This window comes from Elephas maximus, chromosome 8 (genome assembly GCF_024166365.1).
Source record: "Elephas maximus indicus isolate mEleMax1 chromosome 8, mEleMax1 primary haplotype, whole genome shotgun sequence".
In the NCBI taxonomy this organism is placed as follows: domain Eukaryota; kingdom Metazoa; phylum Chordata; class Mammalia; order Proboscidea; family Elephantidae; genus Elephas; species Elephas maximus.
In genome coordinates, this window is record NC_064826.1 from 98,887,883 (window position 1) to 98,912,690 (window position 24,808).

A 24,808-nucleotide genomic window follows, 5' to 3' on the forward strand; every position below is an offset into this window, starting at 1 on the left:
CAGTCACTGTTGGATGAAAAATTGAGCTCGACATTTCTCGTGCCTAATTTCTTCCTGAGAAATTGTCACCACTGTCTTAACAGTTATTGCAGTCTTAAAGCAAAGTTACTCTCCACGTATATTGTCTGAAATATATTTGGATATAACTCACTTTCCTAAACAAACACATTGCAGGAGAGCTCGTGGTAAATGAATTCCTGCAAGTCTGATCACACCTCATTTTCTCACTTAGCTCATAGATTTATAAATTCATTCTGGCTTGGACTTGAGGGGATGGGAAGATGAGGGAGGAGAACTATGTTCTATCTTTCTCATCTGAACGAATAATAAATCGGCCATTTCAGAAGTCTACTTTCGAAGGGGAAATGTTAATTTTCCAATTATACACATACCTGGGAAAATTATTCATTGAAATCTAATTTAAAAACTGTGGTGGCAGTGAGAGTACAATGGTAGGATTTTTCCATTCCATGTGGAAGACCCAGGTTTGAATCTTGGCCGAATGCACCCTAAGCACAGGCACTATCTATCAATGAAGGGAGGCTTGTGTGTTGCTATGCTGCTGAACGGGTTTTTGGTGGAGTTTCCAGATTAAAACAGACTAGGAAGAAAGGCCTGGTGATCTACTTCCAAAATTCGGTTAATAAAAACCCTATGGGGATCACAATGGTGAAATACACGAGTCATCGATGGTGCAGGACCAGGCAGCTTTTCACTCCTTTGTGCCTGGGTCACCATGAGTCAGGGACTGACTCGATGGCAACTAACAACAACAACGATTAGAAAATTAGGCCATCAGTTGTTTTACTTAAACACATGTGAAAGTGAAATTTTTCGTCTGCTAAGTCTAGGTTTTAAATCAAACTCATCTCATTCCATTCAGAAATGCTAAATCCCGGCTGCTTCTGTTAAAGAAGAGATTGCTCCCTTGGGAGAGTGCCCATCTGGAGACATTCTTTCCTCCCTTGGAAACTGCCTCTCCTGATACCTGTTCCGCCCCTCAACCTTCCCCCACCTGCTCAAACATTCCTTCTCCTTCAGACCCAACTCAAATGTCACTTTTTCCATAAAACCTTAATGATTCCTTTCTCTCAAACCCCACAGCCCTTTATATTTCGTACAGTGATTCTCCCTTTCTGTCCCAGTTGTAGTGACATTTTAAGTCTTCTGGTGGGAAAAGTCCTTGAGCTCAGGAACATGTCTCACTGGCTATGAATCTCTCACATGCAGCAGAGTTGTGCACACAGTAGGTGCTTATTAATTAAATATTTATGAGTAAGTAAAGGGACAGAACAGAAAATAGCCGTGATCTCTGGCTGGGCCAGTAGTCCCCATGGAGGGCTTAACTTAGCATGAATACCAGCTTGCCCTGTTTTAACAGGTTAACTTCCAAAATTGATTCTTTCTATAAATTCCGATGTATCTGGAGTTACGATCACCTTCTAATCCACAGTCATCCACATTTCCCATTCTATTTCACCTGAAGCTTTTATCAGAAGCAATTGCTTCTGAGATGTTTCCAGAAACCTCTCATCTCACCCTTTCCCATGAAGGGGGAAGTCAGAGCCCAGAGGTTACTCAGCTGTTTGGGTGTGTATCCACACACAAAATCCAAGCCGTGGAGGAAACTCACCTAGAAACTATCTGCCCCTATTACCCGCATCTCCCGAGAAGATGCAGCCAGATTGAAGGACAAATTCAGAAGCAAATTCTCACTGAGCAAAGGCCCACGTTTCAGAGGCTTGTTTGGGGAAACTGCACACTTACCTTCTTTGTGCATTTTGAAATAAACATTTACAAAGCGTTGGAATGTGTGAAAAAGTCCTAAGTTGTATGTTTATGGAAAACACTTGGCAAGTATTTGCTATAAATGCTTCCTGTAAATGCCAGGACTGAGAACTAGCAGGAAAATGTCTGAGATGACAGGGAGCCAACTTCCAAGGAAAGGAACGTCCCCTTCCACATAACCCCACAGGCTGGCTCCACCCCTTAGCCTCCTGTCACCACAGATTCAGCTCTAGTAATCAGGGTTTGCATGGGGTGGGGGGACAATCTGAAAGGGGCCCTCACTGCTTGTCATCCCATGTTGGAGTACTGACAGAGACCTAGTTGTGTTTCCCAAGTGATAACTTCCCTAATAAAATTCCCTCCCCCTTACACATATCTGTTGACAGTCTGATTCCAAGTCCCCCCGTCTGGCTGGAAAAATGCCATTAACACGCACCCTGCTTTTCTTGCCTCATCATAAGCTAGCTTCTCAGTTAACTCTGATGCTCTCTCAGGTGAGAAGTGAAAAACAAGAGACTCGAAAATATTCTTTTAGCTATGAGCCCCACCTTAGAGCAAGGTTAACAAGGGCATTTCACTTCCTTACTCTCTAACTTGATAAAGATCTCGTAGATATGGATGGAAAGAGGAAGAGTGTGTTCCAGGGCACAACACTGAATGGTACTGGTATCCCAGGAAGCAACCTCGGCCAGTTAGAAATTGCCTTCTGGAATAAACCAAGTCCCTCTTATGCCACACGAGGTGCAAATTGGTACCATGGAGAGGATGGTTCCTCTCAGCCCTCAATCAGCCTACATATTAAATAGCACGAGTGCTTTTTTTTTAAATATTAGGCAGATGAATTATCTTATAGACATTATATACCTAAAGACTTAAATTTTTCCTTCATTTCAGAATCCTATCTTTAAAAAAAAAAGACACAAGTCCTAAAATCCTAATTTGCATAGGGCTGCCAAGGTGAAGACACAGAGCTGCCTGGCTGTCGGTGACAGGGGCCGAGCTCTGCCTTTTCACTTACATACTTGTCTCCAGGACCCCTCCCACCATCCACTGGTCCTCAAGTCTGCACTTCACCCAAGGCTCATAATAAATATCCTTACACAGAAATTTTCATGTTTCTTTACAAAATGAATTCCCTAAAGTACATTTTTAGAAATGGAAATGTTAGGTCAGATATCTCAGCATTTTTGTCATTTGACATATTCTGATAACCCATCATCCAAGAAGCTTGTATCAAGTCATACTCCCCAAAGCAATATGAAAGTGTTCCCTTTAAAATCATTTCACTGGTCTACCTGGACTCAGGAGGCAAAAAGAAAACCTACATGCCTTGCGCTTTCTCCTCTGATGGGGGCAGCAAATGGCCCTCAGATGGGGGCACAAAATTTTCCCACCTCACCCAATAAGCCCCGCTGCTCCAGCCCCACCCCCAGCCATGAACTGGCTGCAGCCCAGGATTCCCTCACGCAGAGGCAGCTGCACCCTTCCATGACTAGGAGATACTGAGGATGGGGGTTGAACTAGGCTCCCTGGGGAAGAATCCCTAAGTCAAATTCAACACTGATGGTGTCAGAGAGGCTTGCCGCTCACTTCCTATTCCCTCTCACCTACTGTCACCACATGCACTGAATCAAATGACCTTGAACCACATGGGGTCACTCTCCTCCTGCCCAGAATCACCTTGTGTTAGTTCTTTGGTCCTCCCATAGTGGGTTCCTTGAACTCTTGGTCAATCTCTGTGTCCTCCTCCAGCTCCTACCCCGAGTGAATTGGTAAGAGTTGAAAGAGCACTGCCTCCAACTTCACCACTTACCAGCACTACAAACTAGACAGGCCATTCACTCATTTATTTTTTATTTCTTAATATTTCATTATGTTTTATATGAAAGTTTGCACAGCAAATTAGATTCCCTTTTAAAAATTTTAAACATTTTGGAGCCCTGCTGGTGTAGTAGTTAAGAGCTTGGCTGCTAACCAAAAGGTCAGCAGTTTGAATCCACCAGTTGTTCCTTAGAATCCCTATGGGGCAGCCCTACTCTGCCCTATACAGGGTTGTTACGAGATGGAATTGACTCAACGGCAACGGCTTTGGCTTAACAATTTTTAAACAAATTTTTCCACGCCATTGGTTCCAATTTTAGCAATGTGTCAACATTCTATTATTTCCATTCTGTTTTTCTCTTTCCACTGATCTAGCTTCCCTTTCCCTCCTTGCCATCTCATCTTTTCTTTTGGGTAACTCTTGACTGTTTGGTCTCATATAGTTAATTGTTTAAGGGAGCACATTACTCATGAGTGGACCACTCACCCATTTAAAAGATCATGACACTGAGGTTAACCCGCCTTATTGTACGTATTTCATCATATTGCTGGGAAAAGCAAATGAGATGATACATGTGAAAGCAAAACCACTGGAGGGATCAGCTAAGTGGCGTGCTAGAGCTCTCTGACCAGCCACTTGTCTAACTTCCAAATTCTGCAAGCCATAACCATTGGTAGCTTGAAATCAGCCATGGCGGGAGTATTTATACCACAGACTTCGCAGACGCTATATACTGCAAATCAGGGCCTTTTTTTTTTTTTTTTTTTCCTAACTTATTTACTAGCATATCACTGAATTAAATGTAAAATACTAAAACGTCACCACCCAGGACTGCCTAGGTCCAAATTCCAGCTTTGCCATTTACTATCTATTGTAAGAAAAGGCAAGTTCACTAGGATGGCTATTATCAGAAAAATGGAAAATAATAAATGTTGGCAAGAATATGGAGAAACTGGAGCCCTTGTCTATTAAGAGTGGGAAGGTAAAATGGTGCTGGCACTGTGGAAAATAGTTCAGCGGTTCCTTAAACCATTACACACTGAATTATCATAGGATTCAGCAATCCCACTCCTAGGTACATACTCAAAAGACTTGAAAGCAGGGACTCAAACAAAGACTTATATACCAATGTCCATTATTCGCTACAGTCAAAAGGAGGAAACAGCCTGAGTGTCCCTCAACAGATGAATGGATAAACAAAATGGGGTGTATATACAATGAAATGTCATCCAGCCACAAAGAAAAATGAGGTTCTGACACACGCCATGTGGATGAACCTTGAAATCACACGCCAAATAAGTCAGTCACAAAAGGACAAATACTGTATGATCCCACTTATATGAAATATCTAAAATAGGTAAATGCCTAGAGACATAAGTTTATCAGAGGTTACCAGGGGCCGAGGGAAGACGGGAGTAGGGGGTTATTAAGGCATATGGGGTTACTGCTGGGGTGATGAAAGACTTTTGGAAATAACGGTGACGGTTGTACAACATGCTGAATGTAATTACTGCCACCGAATTGTACACTTCAAAAGGGTTCAAATGATAATTTTTTGTTACATATATTTTACCACAATAAAAATTTTTAAAAAGAACAAGTTACTTAATCTCTCTGAGCTTCAGGGTCCTCATCTGGAAAATGTATAATAATACTGTCTAACAGAGTTATTGTGAGAATTCAATAATATACATATAATGCTCAGAATGGTATCTGGTGCACTTTAATTTCTCAGTATATTTTCAATCCCCCTCCCTCCCCCACCATCATACACAGAGTAAAACCTCAAGCTGTCAGGCTGTTAGTAGTACTGACTGACCCCTTGGCTCAAATAATTAACTAATCATCGGTCTTCTTAGTCACTTGCTCATATAGAACCCACGTCTGTCTATGTAGCACACAGATATCTCATGGCTTTATGACTGAGGGTTTACAGCAGGCTTAATATCACGAGGCTCATCGGTTTTAACGCACTGTGGCCATTTTGTTGGCTCTGCCAGTTCACTGAAAGGAAGAGTCGTTCATTTCAAGTATGGCTTCTGCTTTGATCATCTGAGGTATATCACTTAGTAGCCATAAAGGGCAACAGAGGGGAAAAGGAGAGAAGCTACATTGGTCAAGGTTTGAACACATCAATTCTTTCATCATTCATTTAATGAATAATTTAAATGGTCTGCTGCTAGACAGTGAGAACACAGGGCCAAAATGGACACGAACCTTCACAATTTCATGTTTGAGAGAGATAATCGAATAATCAAACATATGATTGTGTAATTCCCAACTGTGTAAGTGTTATGAAGGAAGTAACATGGAAACAAAGCCAATGAAAGAGGAGCCTGACACAGTCTAAAGTCCTGAAGGATGAATGGGAATCAAGTGGCAAAGGGGGGAAGAAGAGCTGAGTCAGAGGGAGCAGCACATGCAAAGGTCCTGGAACACAGGGGAATGGACATCCAAGAACTGGAAGGCAGCCAGCTCGACTTTCCCAATCTTGGTAACTGCAAATCTGTAGACAGGTATGAATGAAATACACCAGGGTCTCAGATGCTAAAAGCCTCCAGGTAACAGGACCCTTGCTACAGAACAGCATTTCATAAACAAACCAGAGAGAAGTTGTTAGGGCTGTTATATCTGTGACTAAAATTATTTCAATTGCTTTGTAAAAATACCAGGAAACTTATTATCTGTTAGTTATGATTTATACTAAATCTTGGAATCTTGGGTTTTATCACTGCAGGGGAAAAGTTGATAAAGCTAAGGTCAATGTAAAAATAAAACACCTGACAATGTCAAACTCTCCTGCACTCCCAGGTGTACTGCAGTTCCTACGTAGAAGCTATTTTTACAGAGTACAATGGGACATTTGGGAACATTACCACCTAAATCTTATTATACCAATACAAAATGCCTCTGATTTGGTAGGCAGGTTTCTAACTGGCTGGGCTCTGGTCGCATTACTACAATTAACAAAAAAAAAGTCGGCAGTGATTCACTGAAGTATTGGCATATCTAAGGCAAGGCCGTTTTGGTGTGCCAACCAGTATAGCTGCTACTGTGGTTTCCATTCCAGGATGGAGACAGGCCAGATATGGATGCAGCCAGAGAAGTCAGAGCATGCTCCAGATGGACGCCTATTTCCCCAGCTTCCTCCTTCAAGGTGACTGGAAATCCAGCCAAAAATCTATTGTCGTCAAGTCAATTCCAACTCATAGTGATCCTATAGAACAGAGTAGAACTGACCCACCGGATTTCCAAGGAGCAGCTGGTGGATTCAAACTGCTGACCTTTTGGTTAGCAGCCAAGCTCTTAACTGCTGCACGACCAGGGCTCCACTCAGAAGGCAGAAAACCGCAGCTTCCCGATAGGGTCCTTCAAACTCACTCACTCACACACTCATTAACAAACATGTATAACATGTCTCTGGTGCGCTGCCTCTGCTCTGGGCAGTGACACAGCAGGATCCCCTGCCCTCCTGCAGCTCACACTCTAGTGCAGGGAAGCAAGTACTAAGTACAACGCTGGTGTTGTTATTAGTTGCCGTTGAGTCCGCTCTGACCATGGTGATCTCATGTACAATAGCACACAGTGTCGCCAGGTCCTGCCCCATCCATCGCTGGTAGGCTCCAGGCCACTGTTGTGGTCACTGTGGATTTTGAGTGCCTTCCCACCTAGTGGGCGCATCTTCCAGCACTATATTGGACAACATTCTGTTGTGATCCAAAGGGTTTTCAATGGCTGATTTTTTGGAAGTAGATCGCCAGACCTTTCTTCTGAGGTCCCTCTGGGCTGATCTGACCCTCCAACCTTTCAGTTAGCAGCTGAACACGTTCATTGTTTGCATCACCCAGGGCCTCTTAAACTGATACCAAGGTAGAATGAAGGTTTTGACCTGCTTCAGATTTCAGATACCAAACCCAGTACCAAAAGAACTCAGGTGGTGACCCCAAGTGGCTTGAACTTGGACAGTACCTATTACTGCAGTACAACATTAATTCATCTTGAACTATCCTACTATCTCTCACATCATGGTTCTTCTGAGATGAAACCAAGCCCAAGTTCAGCAGTGATCTCATCCTGAGGCAGGATGCATTCCATTCAAATTTTTGGCTTTGGAAGTCAGAAATCCTGCTGTCCAGCTCAATTAGTAAATCTAATCACATCTATTCATACTCTCAAGTAGTCCCAATTGTTTGCCAGTAACAGCTTGGTTATTCACAATCGACAAAATTGATGCCACTATTTTTAAAACATGAAAAACTGTACATAAAAACAAGGGCCAAGCTGTGGACCTTGGTTAAAAAAAGAATGAAAATAAGAGCAAAAGAATAAAGTATTTAAATGAATTATTGGACAAAGAATCATTTTAAAAGTCCCCAAAAGGCTGTGCCTTGGGGTCTTTGTTATTTTAAATTGAACCCGTTCTTCGGATCACCTAGAAGGAAAATGTCACTCAAATAAAAATTCTCCTTTACACAAAACTGTGTGTTTAACTGGCAACCTATAATTTCATTTAAAAAATTAGGTGCAATCGCTGTTGAAACAGTTTCAGGGGCAAGGGGAGGGGAGGATCTGTCAGCACTAGAGGAACAGGAAAAAAAAAAAATGATGTGCCACCAAGATTTATTCCAATCATTTGCTTCATAGTTAAGTTTAATTATACATTACACACTGTCCTGTAATTATGTTGCTTGGGAAACTGCCAATTTCCCCCTTGAAATGTTAAAAGTTCCTTAATTTATCTTAAAGCCTCAGCATCGCCTCTCTCAGCATCCTGCCTTAGTGCATATGGGATCTCTGGTGCTGGCACCAGTAATGCGGGCTAGGTGAACAGCAAGGGTGGATCCTGTGGTCCAGCCCATCAAGCACAGGCTCACTGTGTTTAAAGCCCCCAGGATACACAGGACTCCAGCTTACTTGTAATAAAGTCTGATGGCTTGTCCTTTTTTTTTTTTTTTCCAAATTCCCAGCAAAAGAATTTCAGAAACTTATCTATCCTTCTTCCTCAGTCTTCAGAAGCTGAAATTGAGGTCCTTCGCTCTCAGCAAAGGGAATCAACACTCAATACAAGATGAAGCACCAGCCTCCGAGAGTTTACAATCTGAGCAGTAAGATAACAGACACTGAGCCAATATATATGAAACTCCCAGAAGACAGTACTTTAACCAGTGACTATTTTATGGACTGGGAAAGGGGTAAGCAATTAAAATTGTGTGAGCACCTACCATGTGCTGCCAATGGGTTCAGAATTTCACAAATGAAACAACACTATCAGTGGTCACTGACTCAAATACCTTCAGTGACCAGGCAGATAACTAGAATGTGTGAAGCAGCCACATGCAATGTTCTAAGGTTGGTGGGGCTTGCAACTAATTGAAGAAGCAGTGCATGCCTTGTCTAGACACAATTCAGATTCTCTTTCCTTTGAAAAGTTTGTCTATTTTGTCTATTGAGCAAAAAAAAAAAAAATCTACAGGACTCATTTAAACTGTTGCTGTACCCCCTATATGAATCTACAAGCCCCTAAAAGACACAGGGTATGGACACTGGAAGCAGGCGACCTGGACTTAAATTCAGCTCTGGCACTGACTTAGCTGTATGACCTCAGGCAAGTCATCTAACCTCTCTGTGTGCCAGTTTTCTCATCTGTAAATGGGGATAAGAACAATGCCTACTTCATATGAGTGTTGTGAGAATTTAATGAAAGTGTTTATTTACCATAGCTCTTATATCACCGCGAGTTCCGAATAGAAGTGTTTGCTATTATAATTACGCTTTATGCTCCCGGATGCAAGAGATGCAAGTTGAAAAGTGTTTCCTCAAAACGGCTTTGGAACTTGAGCTGGGCTTTCAAAGGAGAGACACAATCTACAGACTAGAAGAAGGTATAAAGGTTACATTATCTTTCCATCTTTGAAGCACTGAAGGAAAGATTAGGAATTATGTGTGTTACATACTCAAAATATAATAAGGGCTTAAAAAATGGTAGCTTCGCTCATACTAGGCTCATCTTGTAGCATTTCTTTTCAGTACTTTCTCAAGTAACAGGTTTCCCAATCTCTGCAGTGAGTTATGTTCTAACCAATATTTTCCAAACTAGTTTTTAAGAAGTATTATGAATGCTACTATGTATGCATCAGGAGCCCCTGGCTGGTGCAACCTGTTAACACGCTCAGTTGCTAATTGAAAGGTTGGAGGTCCGAGTTCACCCATAAAAAAAAAAAAAGGTGCCTGAAAACAAAGTGCTAGCCATCTACTTCCGAAAACTCAGTCATTGAAAATCTTATGGAGCACAGTTCTACTCTGATGTACATGGAGTCATCATGAGTTGAAGTCAACTCCATGGCTACTGGTGTGAATGCACCATGAGGAGGAAGAACCCACTTAAAGGTTTGGAAACACCGTAAAGATGCTTTTAAATTTTCATCTTTTAAAAAATGGTTATACTGAAAGAATCATGAGAAAACAATTCTTATGTAGAAATATCCATCTTTTTCACAGTCTCATTTACTTGACATACTATAAATATTTCTGTTTTGATTTGGTGTAATAATAGAAACACATACATGCCCTGGCTCATATTGTAATTAATCTTATTTATAAAGGTGTTTCTGTTTTTCTCCTTCTCTGGAAATTCATTACCTCTATCACAGCCACCCAGAATATAAAGATACCTCAACTGGGTGAAATGTTTATCATAAATTATGAGGGATGTCAGGGCAGGAACTGGCGGGTGTGTAAAGAAAGAAGTCTCCAGGATTGACTTTTCATTTCATTCCTGGAAGCCTTAAGGTTTTATAAATTCTGTACTTATACTTGGGTAACAATCTCATTAAAAAATGTTTTATTTATGGTCTAGCACCATACCAAATAAAGCATCCAAAAGGATGAGGTTTGCTCTATTCCATATTGATCAAGAACCAGAAGATTTCTCCAAGTAGAACAAATGATTTGGAAAACGATAGCAAGAATGATTGCATAACTTGAAGAACATGTTCAATGTTACTCAATTGTACATGTAGAAACTACTGAGGTGGCTTATGTTTTGTTATGTATATTTTCCCAACAACAAAATTAAGGATTTTTTTTAAAGAAGTAGTATAATTGTTTAAAATTAGGTCACTGGGATATGAAGCAAGCCCTACATGGTTCTGATATAGTTATACAATATACTAATTAATAAAATGGAATATTTACCTGCTCACTATGATGTGAAAAACTGCATAGAAGCATCAACCAAAGGTTTTACTGACTTGACAGATGTACCCAGTATATCCAAAAACCAAACCCAGTGCTCTCAAGTCAATTCCGACTCATAGCGACCCTATAGGACAGAGAAGAACTGCCCCATAGAGTTTCCAAGGAGTGCCTGGCAGATTCGAACTGCTGACCCTTTGGTTAGGAGCCATAGCACTTAACCACTATGCCACCAGGGTTTCCACCCAGTATACGGCAAGTCTAAAAAATGTAGAAGGAAATAAGGAGCCCTCTCTCTCCCCAACCAAAAACGTCTATTCTCTTTACTTGCTTGTTTTTCTGTTTTACCTAAGAACTAGACCCTGTCCATCTTATTTGTCACCACTTCCACTGTGCCTGGCACTGGCTTGGCACGTAAATGTTTGGTAATATTTCCTGAATGAATGAATGAATCAATCAGTGTGAATGTTAAAAGGCATTTTCTCCCTTGAGTTAGATACTTCCTAGCATCTAAGAGGATGAACTGCTTTTGTTTTCTTGGTATATGTTTAATCAACAATTTTTTTTTCCTCTGAAAAAGATGCAAGAAATAGAAGAAACATCTTAGTTGCACGCACTTGTCTTATACTGGAAACCCTGGTAGCGTAGCGGTTAACTGGTACACCTGCCAACCAAAATGTCGGCAGTTCAAATCCACCAGGTTCTCCTTGAAAACTCTATGGGGCACTTCTATTCTGTCTTATAGGGTCGCTGAGTCAGAACGACAACGGGTTTTTTTGTTTTGTCTTATACTGCTGCACGTTAAATAGTTTACATGACTTTGTAAGAGTCTAGGGTTAATGCACAGTATGCTTCTGTGGTTGTAATAATAAGAGGGGACTGGAGGCCTGACAGGTAGGTTCCGAGCCTCCCCTGGACTTCTGAAACTTCTGTCTGCGTGACACTTCTCATGTCACCAGCTCTGAAACTAAGGACCACATCTGAAATCTGGAAAGCCTTGCTGTGATACCTTCATTGGGCTCATAAACCAAAAAAACCAAACCTGTTGCCACTGAGTCAATTCCAACTCATAGAGACCCTATAGGACAGAGTAGAACTTCGCCATAAGGTTTCTAAGGAGCAGCTGGTGGATTCAAACTGCTGACCTTTTGGTTAGCAACTGAACTCTTAACCACTGTACCACCAGGCTCATCAGGCTCATATATTCTTTTAAGTAACATAGTTTGAGTATCAAATATTTCATAATACTGTGATTATATAGAGAGTCAGCCTTGGTCTTCAGAGAATTTACAATCTAATAAAGACAATGTGAATTGTACATAAAGTTAGGTAATAAAATGAGAGCAAGGTGTGGCCACTCTTATTTTTAGGAAAGGCTTCCTGACCAGACTAGATTTAGGAAGATCATAACTGAATATAACCACTTGTCTGATATCCTTGGACTTCCCAGTTTCTGTAATCAGTCTCCTTTCCATTCTATCTCCTTTCCCTCCATGTCAAGAAAGACAGCAGCACTGTTGTGCCAACCAACTCTAAGCCCAGAGACAAGAGGCTGGAGAACTGGAAAGAGTCTGAGATTTGGGGCCCAATGACCTAAGCACAAATTCCATTGTCTCACTACTGGCCATTGACCTGGTGGAACTTTATGATCCTCTCTCAGTCCCAGTTCTTGAATCTAGAAAATAGTGGTTGTTGTTGTTCTTGGGTGCCTTCGAGTCAATTTCTGATTGATAGTGACCCAGTACAATTGAGCAAAACTGCCCCATAGGGTTTCCTAGGCTGTAATTTTTATGAAAGCGGATCATCAGGTCTTTCTCCCATGGAGCGGTGGGTTGTGTTCAAATTGCCAGCCTTTTGGTTAGCGGCCAAGTGCTTTTGCCCTTGTGCCACCAGGGCTCCTTAGAAAATGGTGGTAATAATGCCTATCTCATAGGGTTGAAGACTAATCAGCACGTTGCCTAAGCCACACTAGGTATTCATTTTCTCTCATCGAACAGAAGAAATGGAATATTACCATGAATAATTACTTTATCCTGAAACCACCCTTCTTTTTAGTTTTAGCATTTATCTTAAGTTTTTAAATAACCCACTTCCAACTCAGGCTTTGCTATCATGTATCATTGGAGCCTTAAGTTTCAATGGCACTTACTTTCTGCTTTGTGGCCAAATCTTGGTACTCACAATGGCCAGAACACGTCTTGAGCTAAAATGAAAACCAAGTCATTTGGGTATTTCAGTAGTTTCTAGCGAATAATTAAACACACCAAGAGTTTATGTTCCATGTCCAAAGGTTTTATTTCCAATGGTATCCTTAAGCCTCTTTCTTCCAAGGCATTGAGAGGTGCCATTCTGGGGCTGGGGAGAGGGAAGGCAAAACAAAAACCCACAACACACTCAGCTCTGTGCTATTATACTGCCTCTGAAATAATGGCAGCAGGACCCTGGCAGTGAGCCCAGTGCCCGCCCTCCACCTGTCTCCTCAGAGTGAGAACCTAGTGTAGCTCCCTTGGTGGAGAAAGCTGGAGAGCACAGCAGCTCTGGAAAAAGTCAAAGCAATTATGCCCAGAGTAAATAAACTCAGAAGTCTGAAATCATGCTATGCCTCTAGATTTTACTACACACACAGCGGGATGCTCAGCTTTGTAATTACTCCTCGTGTTCTGGGCCCATCCAAGTGTTGGGTAATTCAATTACATCCACTGCTTTCATTAATACACTACAATAGTTTATTGAACTATTACATGAGAAACCAGGCCACCTGTCAATAAATCCATGCTGTAAAAATATAACTGTTTAGGAGTGCCTGGTGGCACTGATGGTTAAGCACTGGACTACTAATCAAGAGGTTGGTGGTTCAAACCTACCCAGAGGTGCCCAGGAGGTAAGGCCTTGGCAATCTGCTTCGGAAAGGTCATATCCTTGAAAACCCTATGGAACAGTTCTACTCTGCATATATGGGATTACCATGAGTTGGAATTGATAGCAACTAATAACAACTTTTAATAACAACATAATTGTTCAAAGGAATGAAAACCATGATTCACTGATGATTAAAAAAAGAATCAATCATTGGCAAAAGGCCACCTGAAAAAAGCAAAAGGAACTATTTACTCAATTAACAAGAAATTATTAAAATCTACTATGTGCCAGGGACTAGGAATATAAATGAATCATGGTGTCTGCTTTTAAGGAGTTTGCAATCAATTAGGGGAGACAGAAGGTAAATAAAGTTAAGCTATGGAATTAAGTTTTAAGTGGGTAGATTGTTATACTGTGGTTGCTTGCATGTTGCTGTGATGTTGGAAACTATGCCATCAGTATTTCAAATACCAGCACAGTCACCCATGGTGGACAGGTTTCAGCAAAGCTTCCACACAAAGGCAGACTAGGAAGAAAGGCCTGGTGATCTATCTCCGAAAATTAGTCAATGAAAACTCTATGTATCACAACATAAACTTGTTCAATATAGACACATTGCCAGGAAAGACCAATTGGTAGAAAAAGACACTGTGTTTGGTTAAATAGAGGGTCAAGAAAAATGAGGATAATCCTTAATAAGATGGACTAACACAATGGCCACATCAATGGATTCAAACATACCCATGACCATGAAGATGGTACAGGACCAAGCAATCTTTTATTCTACTACAGATAAGGTCACCATGAGTCGGAACCAACAACTAACAATAACAACACAGGGTACAAAAGGGGCTGAGGGAATGGTGCAGATAAGGAATCAGGAAACCGTCTTCGGAGAGAAGATGATCTTTGCCATGAATGCTATTCAGTAGGCTGAGGGTGTGGGAAGAACATTCAAGCAAAGGGAATAGTGTAACCAAAGGTCCAGTTGTGGGCATCTGCCTGGCTAGCTTGTGGCCTGACATAGTTAGGTATGGATGAAAGACACAGTGGCAGAGGGAGGATGGAGAAGGGAGACAGGAGCATGAGAGCAAGGGATAAAGTCAAAGAAGTAGACACTTGCGGGCCAGGAATGGTCCCTGAAAGGTGCTGAAGTCTGTTTTAGAAAGATTACCCTCACAGTTGGTATAGAGGGTGGGTTCAAAGGTGCCAGAGTTTAGCAGGAAGTCCATTAACATAATTGCAACAATCCAGATGAACAGGCTGGAAGAACACATATGGGAAATTTTAAGGAGGTGGAACATAGAGTTTGAACATAGAGGTAGAATATGGGTTTGAACTCTGCTGTCCATAACTCTTGGCCTACTAGATATCTCAACCTGGGCAGATGGCCCACAGGCATGTAAGGTTCTGGATGTGTCTAAATGACTACCCCCTCAAAGACCTGATTAACCTGTTTCATCAATAATGCCACCATCCACCCAGTTGCTCAAGTCAGAAATCTCCCTCTTCCTTAGACAGAGTCCAGTTTATTTTAGCTCCAAAACAACTCTCGATTCAAACTACAGCCACACTACCCTAGTTCAAGGTACCATCATTTCCCTTGTGGATTACTGCTATAATTGGCAAGGGATCAGCTTCTGGGAAGTGATGGGATAGAAGTTGGTACAGGGAGTTGAAATATGAGTGGCAAGTAGGTTAGAACACAGGGCAAGGAGACAACCTGGTAGAATACGGTTACAAAGTAACTGAGGGAACATGATAGCTTAAAGTAAGGGGCAAAGGGTTTCGGGGGCGAAGAGGCAATATTTTGTATGTGTGTTGCAATACCTTTTAAAAATCTCAACCATAAATCTAACAAATTAAGTGAATGGTGAGGCTATATTCAGAAATAGAAGAAGCATTTATCAAATGAAAGATATAAACAGTGAGGAGATTTACCTAGTCAAAAAAAGCTAATTTTGTCAAAATATGAATTTTTAAAAAATGGACCCAGCTCTATGTTTCAGAAGAGACCATTCAGCTCAGATCAGAGGTTCATTAGCTATCTGGGAAGACTTCACCCCGCCTTTGGTAGGCAGGTATTTTCATAGTTACCTCAAAACTTCCTTGCAGAAAGCCTCAGACTTCACGTGTGATCCACTAACCCCATCCATTCATGAAAATCGCTTTAGCTATCCATCCATTAATGCCCCCAAACCAGATGCGACGCAGAAAACAGGAAGAAACACATTTGAGGAACTAATAAAGATATCTGAACAACAGGAATGTTTAAGCAACAAAAGAAAGCGCATACGGACAGTAAAGGCCGCTCTTTTCTTACAAATAGGTTTTCCTTTTAAGTCCTCATCAGATATAAAGTTCTGTCAGTTGCCATGGCATTAATTTCACTTATAACGGTTTAGAGAACACGTTGAGGAAAATGAGCTTAAAACATTAAATTACTTTTCATGAGACATATGCTTCTTATGCAATTAACAATAAATTCAGCATCAATAAGCTCTAATTTTAAAAACATTCATCCACAAACATTAATCAGTTAGTGCTAAATTCAATTTCTACTTGGCTTTTTTTTTTTTTTTCTACTTTTCACGCTCAACTCTCTAAAGCTATACTACAACGTACCTGTACCTCAAAACTACTAATTTACTTATTATGAAAGCTGATTACATTCCTAGAAAAAGCGCTGTGTAAGAAAAGTATGCACGTGTAAGCAAATCAAGCTTTTACGGAGAAATAAGTTTCTTATAGAAGACTGCATTTCTGACCAAGGACCTGATCCCAAATTTTTCACAGAAATGACCAAATAATTCTTTATATAACCAAATTACAAATAATATTTCAGAATAAGCTGAAGCTTCCTAAATCGCATACAAAGAAAAACACATAAATTTAAAATGTAGTGCCTACGGAGGACTCAGAGAGACCTGGCACATTTTTCAAGGGGGCCACTCCAGAGTGGGGCAATTCTTCACTGAGAACAACTGGTCCCGTGTATTATAGGTTTGACCAGTAGCACCTCACTAGGCATGGTGGCAGCCAAAAAAAGCACCCACACATTTCAAAATGCCTTCCCCACCCTTTCCCAGGGAGATACTGCCCAGCTGAGAACCATCAAGCCTCCTTTGTTTTGCAGATGAAAAAGGAAAAAAAAAAAAAAACTAGCCCAGACAAAAGGAATTGCCACTGCCCACATGCATTTATAACACTAAATAATGGAAGCAGCAGGGTTCAAACACAGGTCTCCTGGAAGCCAGGGCCACCAAGTGGGATCCGGGAGAAAATATTAGAATAGCAGACAATGCTCTTATCTTAATTTCCTCCTCATTCTTCCTGCTTTAGGTAATTCACTCATCAAGCATTTTCTAAGCTTAAATCTAGTCACCATTTTAACCACTCGCCTATCCATTCCTCTTACATTCCCTTGCCCCATTTATTCATGCCCTTCCCCATCCCAATCTTGGATCTACCTCATACACCGGCTTTCTCACACCTGTACAGCCCAATCAGCAGATGGCACCCTGCTCCACCCCAAATTAAGCTAACTTAGTCCAAGTTTTCACTCAGCTGCCCTGGTGGCAAAATGGCTAAGTGCTCAAATGTTAACCCAAATGTTGGTAATTCAAACCCCCCACCCAGCAGCTCTGTGGGAGAAAAGACTTGGTGATCTATAAAGATGACAGCCTAGAAAACACTATGGGACACTTCTACTCTGTCACATGGGCTCACTATGAGTCAAAATTGACTCAGCGGGAGCTTACAACAGCTATGAAACGAGAAATGGTATTTCCTCTTTTCTTCCGATCTCTACACTTCTATCTATCTTATTGAATTCCAGCACCAGGTGAAACAGAAACAGTGCCGGAAGCATCCTAACCCTCTTTCTAAAATTGAGAATAAGTCTAAAGAGTCTCCACTAAGGTTGAGGGCAAACAGGTGTTTGGTGGGTAGACGTTCATTTGTATTCTTCGTCTTTCAAGTTAAAGAATTTTTATTATAATTCAATATTGAACTACATAAAAGTTTGTCTAGTATCTATCACATTTTTTTAAATGTCATTCACATAGAAAAAAAAATTTAAAGTTAAAATCCTTATTGCAGTCCTCTTGATCTATTTCCTTTTATTTTTTGTTTTTATTTTACTAAATGATAAAAGCCAAAAATCTGAGGCCGCTTTTTCTTTAAATATATTTTTCTTATATTTATGTTTACTCACATGGTAGTCCCCCCAAATTTAGATGTCTGAGAATAAATTACAGTAGAAAAGTTATACTATCTGCCAGGGGCCTGGGTGCTTACCCGGATGTAAGCATCCTGATGGTGCTTCGCAAAGTAGAGCATATTGTCCAGGGCTAACATTCCAGGAGGAGTCTGGGTAAAGTCCATCGCAGGGTTGACGTGATTCTGTGATTGAAACAAAATGTTCAATAACGTTAATTCTTCAGCAGATTTCACCAATCACAACTGGTCTGGTTTTCTTCCTTAAGACTAAAGTACCACGAGGTGAGCTCCAAACAATCAAATAAGGATGACATTTTGTATCTCTGTGTAAATCTATGGGGTAGAGAAGGGGAGAACTTCTTTCTACAGCTCTATAGGTTCAGCAAAAGCTTTCTCACCTTGGTGAGAAAGTCAGCTGAAGATGGAAGAAATGAGATCTGTCTTAATCATGTAACACTGTGGGAAAAAGAAAACATCACAAGCATTGTATTTCTGGTGGTTGAAGCATTGTATTTCTGGTGGTTGTGCTGCGGTGGAACCAGCAGCTTTTGGGGAGAAAGACCTGGCATAAAGCTCACCTCTGCCATTTAAGGTAGAGGATGACTCCGAGGAAGCCATTTACCTCTCTGCACCTTAACCTTCTCATCCTCATTTGTGAGGGTTAACTAAGGCCACACCTGTTGATGGGCTTGGTGAACCACGAAGGGATGCACAGATGAGAGCCTTATAAGCACAGATACTTGATAAAATTCAGATGCCCAGAGGGTCCTGACAACTGTCTCCTCTCAAGGAGTGTGTTTTGGTCTTACAGTCACCGCACAGAGTGCCGAGAACCATGAAGACATAGCAATAGTTACAAGGGAAGTAGATTCTCATTATTCTCAGTAGTTGTGTTATATAAAGTTGCTGCAACTCTGAATTAGTGCAAGTACAGGGTTAGGTTCCTGTGAGCCTCTGGTCACAACACTTTCGTCAGCCAATTGATACATAAACTTGTCTTACATGTGTTTCTGTTTAAAGATACCTTATCATTCATTAACATGGACCTCACGGCCAACAGCTCTATAATTCATGCCTGAATGAAGCTTATCTAACACACACATTTCCTCTATAAAGCACATCATAACCTTTGTACTTGGAGGGCATTTAAACAGCAAAACCACCAACAAAAAGTACACAATGCAGAAAACATGGTATAGACTACAAAAAGGGTGCTTGTTTACTGTATGAGAGCCGAAACAAGAAGGCAGGCAGAGTGTTGCACTGCTCAGCCTCAGCTGGGAACGTGGACATTAGGCAACCCAAATTTTTCACTGCTCTGTGCATGTGCCTGAATGATTGTGCAAGTGCCGTGAATATTGATGTTGGGGTTACAAATACAGACTCTGTGAATAACGAGGAGTGACTGTATACCCAGCAGGGGCATATGCCTGGCTGACCAAGGCCACTCAGTAAATACCACGTGACTCTTGTTGCACTGCAACAAGCAGCTCTCCCTTACCAATCATTAAGAAAAGCACCAAGGATCGTCTGGAATACTCAGATCTAAACTATTTATGATGTAAGTGAAAGCATGTTCAATTCCATGTTAAAAAGATGAAAAAGAAATGTTAAACAGATGTTAAAAAAAGGTGTTTTTTTTTTTTTTTAAACGTCATGATCCAGGTAATTTGTATGAAACCAAATATTTTTCTGTTCCTGAATACTTTTTAATAAACATCTGGAATCTCTGTTTTCCCAGGGAAATCTTGCTTAAGTGAAATTCTTTCTAATTGAAGTACAGGAAGTCCTTCTTTTTCTTGTGTTCAAAGGTCAAACAGCCCACAGCTTTCTCCATTATTCAAGAACACATCTAAGCTGTCTTTCCCAGGCTGATCTGATATTTCTTATACCAGCTAATAAACAACATCTAAAATTACGGGAGCGTGGTGCTGCCTGCTGGCCAAGTTCTGTATCAAGAGCATCCCCGCCTACATCAATATAACAAGTTGTGTTGATGTCGTGATTTGAATTTTATTTTAGCATTTTATCCTGATGCATTTATTAAAATTGTACAAAGTTATTTTTTTTTAATACCAAAAAACTACCACTAGTGATAAAAGGACTTGAAGCACTAACTGCTGAAGATCAAAGACTACAGCTTTCACTATGGATTACACCTCAAGATAAAGAAAACAAAAATCATCAGGAAGTCCTTCTTGTTCAATGAGCAACAACATGATAAATGGAGAAAAGACTGAAGTTATCAAGGATTTCATTTTACTCAGATCTACAATCAACATCCATGGAAGCAGTGGTCAAGAAATCAAAAGACATATTGCATTGGCCAAAAGTGCTACAAAAGACCTCCTTAAAGTGCTAAAAAAAAAAAAGATGCCACCTTAAGGACTAAGGTGCACTTGACCCAAGCCATGGTATTATCAATTGCCTCATATGCATGTGAAAAGCTGGACAATGAATAAGTAAGACTGAAGAAGAATTGATGCCTTTGAATTATGGTGTTGGTGAAGAATACTGAGTGTACCATGGACTTCCAGAAGAATGAACAAATCTGTCTTGGAAGAAGTACAGCCAGAATGCCCCTTAGAACCAAAAATGGGGGACTACATCTCATATATTTTGGACATGTTATCGGGGGGACCTGTCCCTGGAGAAGGACATCATGCTTGGTAAAGCAGAGGGTGAGCAAGAGGAAGACCCTCATTGAGATGGATTGACACAGTGGCAGCAACAATGGGCTCAATTATAACGATTGTGAAAATAGAGCAGGAGAGGACAGTGTTTCATTCTGTTTGTACATAGGGTCGCCATGAGTTGGAACCGACTTGATGGCACCTAACATCAACAACAATGATAAGAAACATAGATCTTACAAAATAAATATAATCATTAAAAAAACAAAAATGAAAATCATGTCGCATGTCAAAGGTAGTGAGCTTCAAACTTAATTTGATGTTCATTGGGGTAAGCAAGTCAGACATATATTCAATAAGTGGGGGGAATAAATAAAAATGCTGGAAATAAATTATCAGAGATATAGATAATTTATCAAATTATCTAAAAAGTAATTTGTAATTAAAGATTTTATAATATTTCATATATTATATACCTATTCATTTATATGTTATATTCTTTATAAATGGACAATGGAACTTTCCCATTACATATAAATTTATTTTTTGACCTTGACACATTGTATTTTCACGAACAGAAGTAATATTTTTTAAAAAGTTATATTTACTAAACACAGTTTGGGTCCTAAGGAGCCCTGGTGGTGCAGTGGGTAAAGTGATCAACTTGTAACTGGAAGGTTGGTGGTTTGAAACCACCAGTGGCTCCCTGGGAGAAAGATGTGGCAGTCTGCTTCTGTAAATATCCACAGCCTTGGAAGCCCTGTGGGGTCACTATCAGTCAGAATCGACTAGACAGCCGTGGGTTTTTTTTGTTTGTTTTTCATGGGTCTGGGTGCTAGCACTGTTTTATGCTTCACATGGGTTATGGGTCTAATTATGCCCCCTGTCAAAAAAAAAAAAAGGTGTTGAAATCCTAACCTCTGGTACTTGTGAGCATGATCTTGCTTGGAAATAGTATCTTTGAGGATGTTATTAGTTGACATAAGGTCATAATAGAATAGGTTGCATCCTAATCCAATATGAGAAGAGACACAGAGAGATACAGAGGGAAGACATCCATGTGAAGAAGCAGGCAGAGATTCGGTTGATGCATCTATAAGCCAAGGGATGCCAAGGATTGCCAGGAGCCCCCAGAAACCAGGAAAGATCTTCCCCAGAGCCTTCAGAGAGAGCATGGCCCTGCTGAGTTCTTGATTTGAGACTTCTGGCTCCCTGAACTTTGAAACAATAAATTTCTGTTGTTTTGAGTCACCCAGTTTGTGGTACTTGGTTACAGCAGCCTTAGAAAACTCATACAACATGTATTACCTAAGTCTCAAGGTACATATTATTATCACCCCCATTTTGCTGATGAGGAAACTGTGTCTCAGACATGTTAAGAAGCTTGCCCAGTGACTTGCAACTTGAAGGGGAAAAAAGGGTATATCGTGCTTGGACAATATGTCTCCAGCTTCTGAAGCCAGAACATGATTTTATTCCTACTTTTTCTCTTATCACCAGTTTATAAATTGGATATATTACTTTCAGTAGTATTAGCATTTTCAGTTTGCACAGCCTGAAAAATGTTTATTCCAGTAAAATATGGACTCAACAATATTAGCAGCTTTGCAGCATGGTCCAGGAGGCAAAGGAGGGTGAGAGAGAAAAACATGGCATTTATTTCAGACCTATTTCTGGGGTTGGTCTATGAGTCTATTCCAAAAATAAACACACAAAAAGGAAATCAAGTGAAAAAGTCAGTTTCTCTGAATCTAGCTCCAACAATCCCCTAAAGCTATCTGTTGTTGCAGTTGATCAGGGAGATGGTCCCCATGGCTCAAACGTCATCAGACTTGTTTGAACTGCGCTCCTGGATTTTTCCCTTCTACCAATCACATCCCTCCTCAGGCACAAGCTGGGCATAGCAAACAGGGCACTGCTGTCTTTAGAAAGTCCTTACAGCTAAGAAACAACGTAATTTATTTTTAGGGTTCTTTTAAAGGACCAAAATAGCTAACTAGCAAATAGTTCTTGAGCTTTTACTTAACAATAAAATAACACATACGACGTGGCAGGCATTGTGCAAAGCACAATACGCATGCAAACTCTTAACCTCCATAACAACCTCATGAATTAGACACTACTATTGCCCTCCTTTAACAGAGAAGGAAACTGAAGCACTGAGAGTCTGGGTCACTTCCCCAAAATTTCCCAGACAGTATGTGGCAAAGCCAGGATTTGAACCCTGAGCATGTGTTTTTTTAACCAGAATTATACAGGGTGGAAACCTTGGTGGTATAGTGGTTAAGTGCTATGGCTGCTAACTAAGAGGTCAGCAGTTCAAATCCACCAGGTGCTCCTTGGAAACTCTATGGGGCAGTTCTACTCTGTCCTGTAGGGTCGCTATGAGTTGGAATCGACTCGATGGCAGTGGCTGGTGGGTGTATACAGGTAGACCCCAATTAACCATGGGGTTCTGTTTCAATGACTCCGTCATAAACCTGTACTGACATTAGTCGAATACCTCTTTTTTTTTTTAATTTTCATTATGATTGCTTTTTATTACCAGTATCATTATAAATGCAATGTTTATTTGTCTTTGGGGGTTGGAAACGTAACAAAAAACTTACAGATATATTTTAATACATACATACATCTTACTAACAATAAGATGTATAAAAAGAAAGAGACGGTCATAACTGTTGTTTGTCATAAGTTGGGGGACTAGTTGTATTCTTGCATTCCCAGGTTGTTGATCAACCTGACATTGCTGGGAATTTCACAAAGATGTCCAATGCAGGCCCTCGAATTTTTGAGGTCTTCAATCAATACCACTCCTTCAAGCAGAGTTGGTCTGCGATCCATCCTTTTTAATAAAAGCTGTCAGTTCTCCACCCTGCCCCAGACATTATAATAGACCAAAGTCTCTCTCACGTTCAATAAGCCATATCCTAATAGTCTCCGACAAATAGGCTCTTACTAAACAAAAGCCAATTAGAAAACTGCCTATGGTTTTCAACAACTTGCCCTAAATTTTGAAGCATCACTGCATTTTAGATGGAAAAAAAAATATTGTGTAGTTGTGGGTGAACTGTACTCTTAATATTCTTCCTTTCTCTAAGTCCAAGGATCATTTTCCCAGTGTCTCTCTCCTCGAAGTCACTGTTTTCTTTTTCTCTCCTGGTTTCAATAGCCAGTGAAATAATTTTACAGCCACAGAGTTTGATAATGGAAAAGTGTAAGAATTACATACTCAAACATTTTAAAGCTTTCTGTACTGCGACAAAAACACTCTGGAGAACCCAGCAAGGCCAACAGCTCCCCTGTCTCGTTTCTTATTTATGAGATGCTCTGGACACAGATTTATTTTCTTTCCTTGTTCCACATTATTTTTTTCCACCTGTCTTGAAATGGAAGCAGCAAGAGCTTTGATAAATGGCTTGAAATGTTGCCTTTTTTACTGCAAAGCCTGTGTACCTCTGTAGATCCTTCTGAAATGGCATGTTAGTTCCTGTGGAAGTGCTGTTCCGTGAATCACACTGGACAGCTCTCAGCCCTGAGGGAAAGGGAGAGTGGCTGCTTCCCTTTCCAAGGCATGAACATTTTTCACCTTGGGAAAGTGGTACCAGCCAGCTGAAGATACCATGAGTTATTTCACAGTCATCACTGATGCGGCTCAACTCTAGTCTGGGTATCTCATTCCTGGGGACATCAGTTTCTCTTCTGTCACCCACCTACCATATTTTCAATTGAATTATTTCAATTGCACACCCACGGGAAGCTCATAGTCTCTAAGACCAAACATCTTTAAACCTGTTCCAGACCCATATGCCTAGGCCACTGGAGAAGCAGAGAGGTCCTCAAATGTGATCTAGGCTGGTCTCTTTCTTTGTAGACAGGAAAACTGAGCCCCAGGTTGGCCAGTGACTGAAACACCATTGCTTCTAAACAATGTAGAACAACATGGGTTATTGAAATACCCACTCCCAAAGCTGGATTCGGTAGGTCATGGGTGGGACCTAAGAATTTATACCTCTAACGAGTTTTTTTTTTTTAACAAGTTTCCGAGAGGGCACTGGTGGTTAGTGGAAGGACTCTCACTTTCCGTGTGGGATGCCCTGGTTCAGTTCCCAGCCAACGCACCTCACATGCAGACACACTCATCTGTCAGCAGAGGCTTGCATGTTGCTATGACGCTAAACAGGTTTCAGTGGAGCCTCCAGCGTAAGACTAAGACTAGGAAGAAAGACCTAGTAATCTACAGTCATATGTTGTTTAACGTCCATGATAAATTCTGTGAAATGGGATGTTA

General features: G+C 40.7%; 1 protein-coding gene across 6 annotated transcripts in view; it reads right to left on the minus strand.

The window, feature by feature from the left end:
- The window catches only part of ELMO1 (engulfment and cell motility 1), a 635,207-nt gene that overhangs the window by 299,490 nt on the left and 310,909 nt on the right, over nucleotides 1–24,808 (minus strand). For all 6 annotated transcript variants that reach the window (XM_049894506.1, XM_049894502.1, XM_049894503.1 and 3 more), the window contains one exon: nucleotides 17,963–18,067. In XM_049894506.1, coding sequence (XP_049750463.1) covers nucleotides 17,963–18,067 — 105 coding nt within the window. The remainder of the gene's footprint in view (nucleotides 1–17,962; nucleotides 18,068–24,808) is intronic.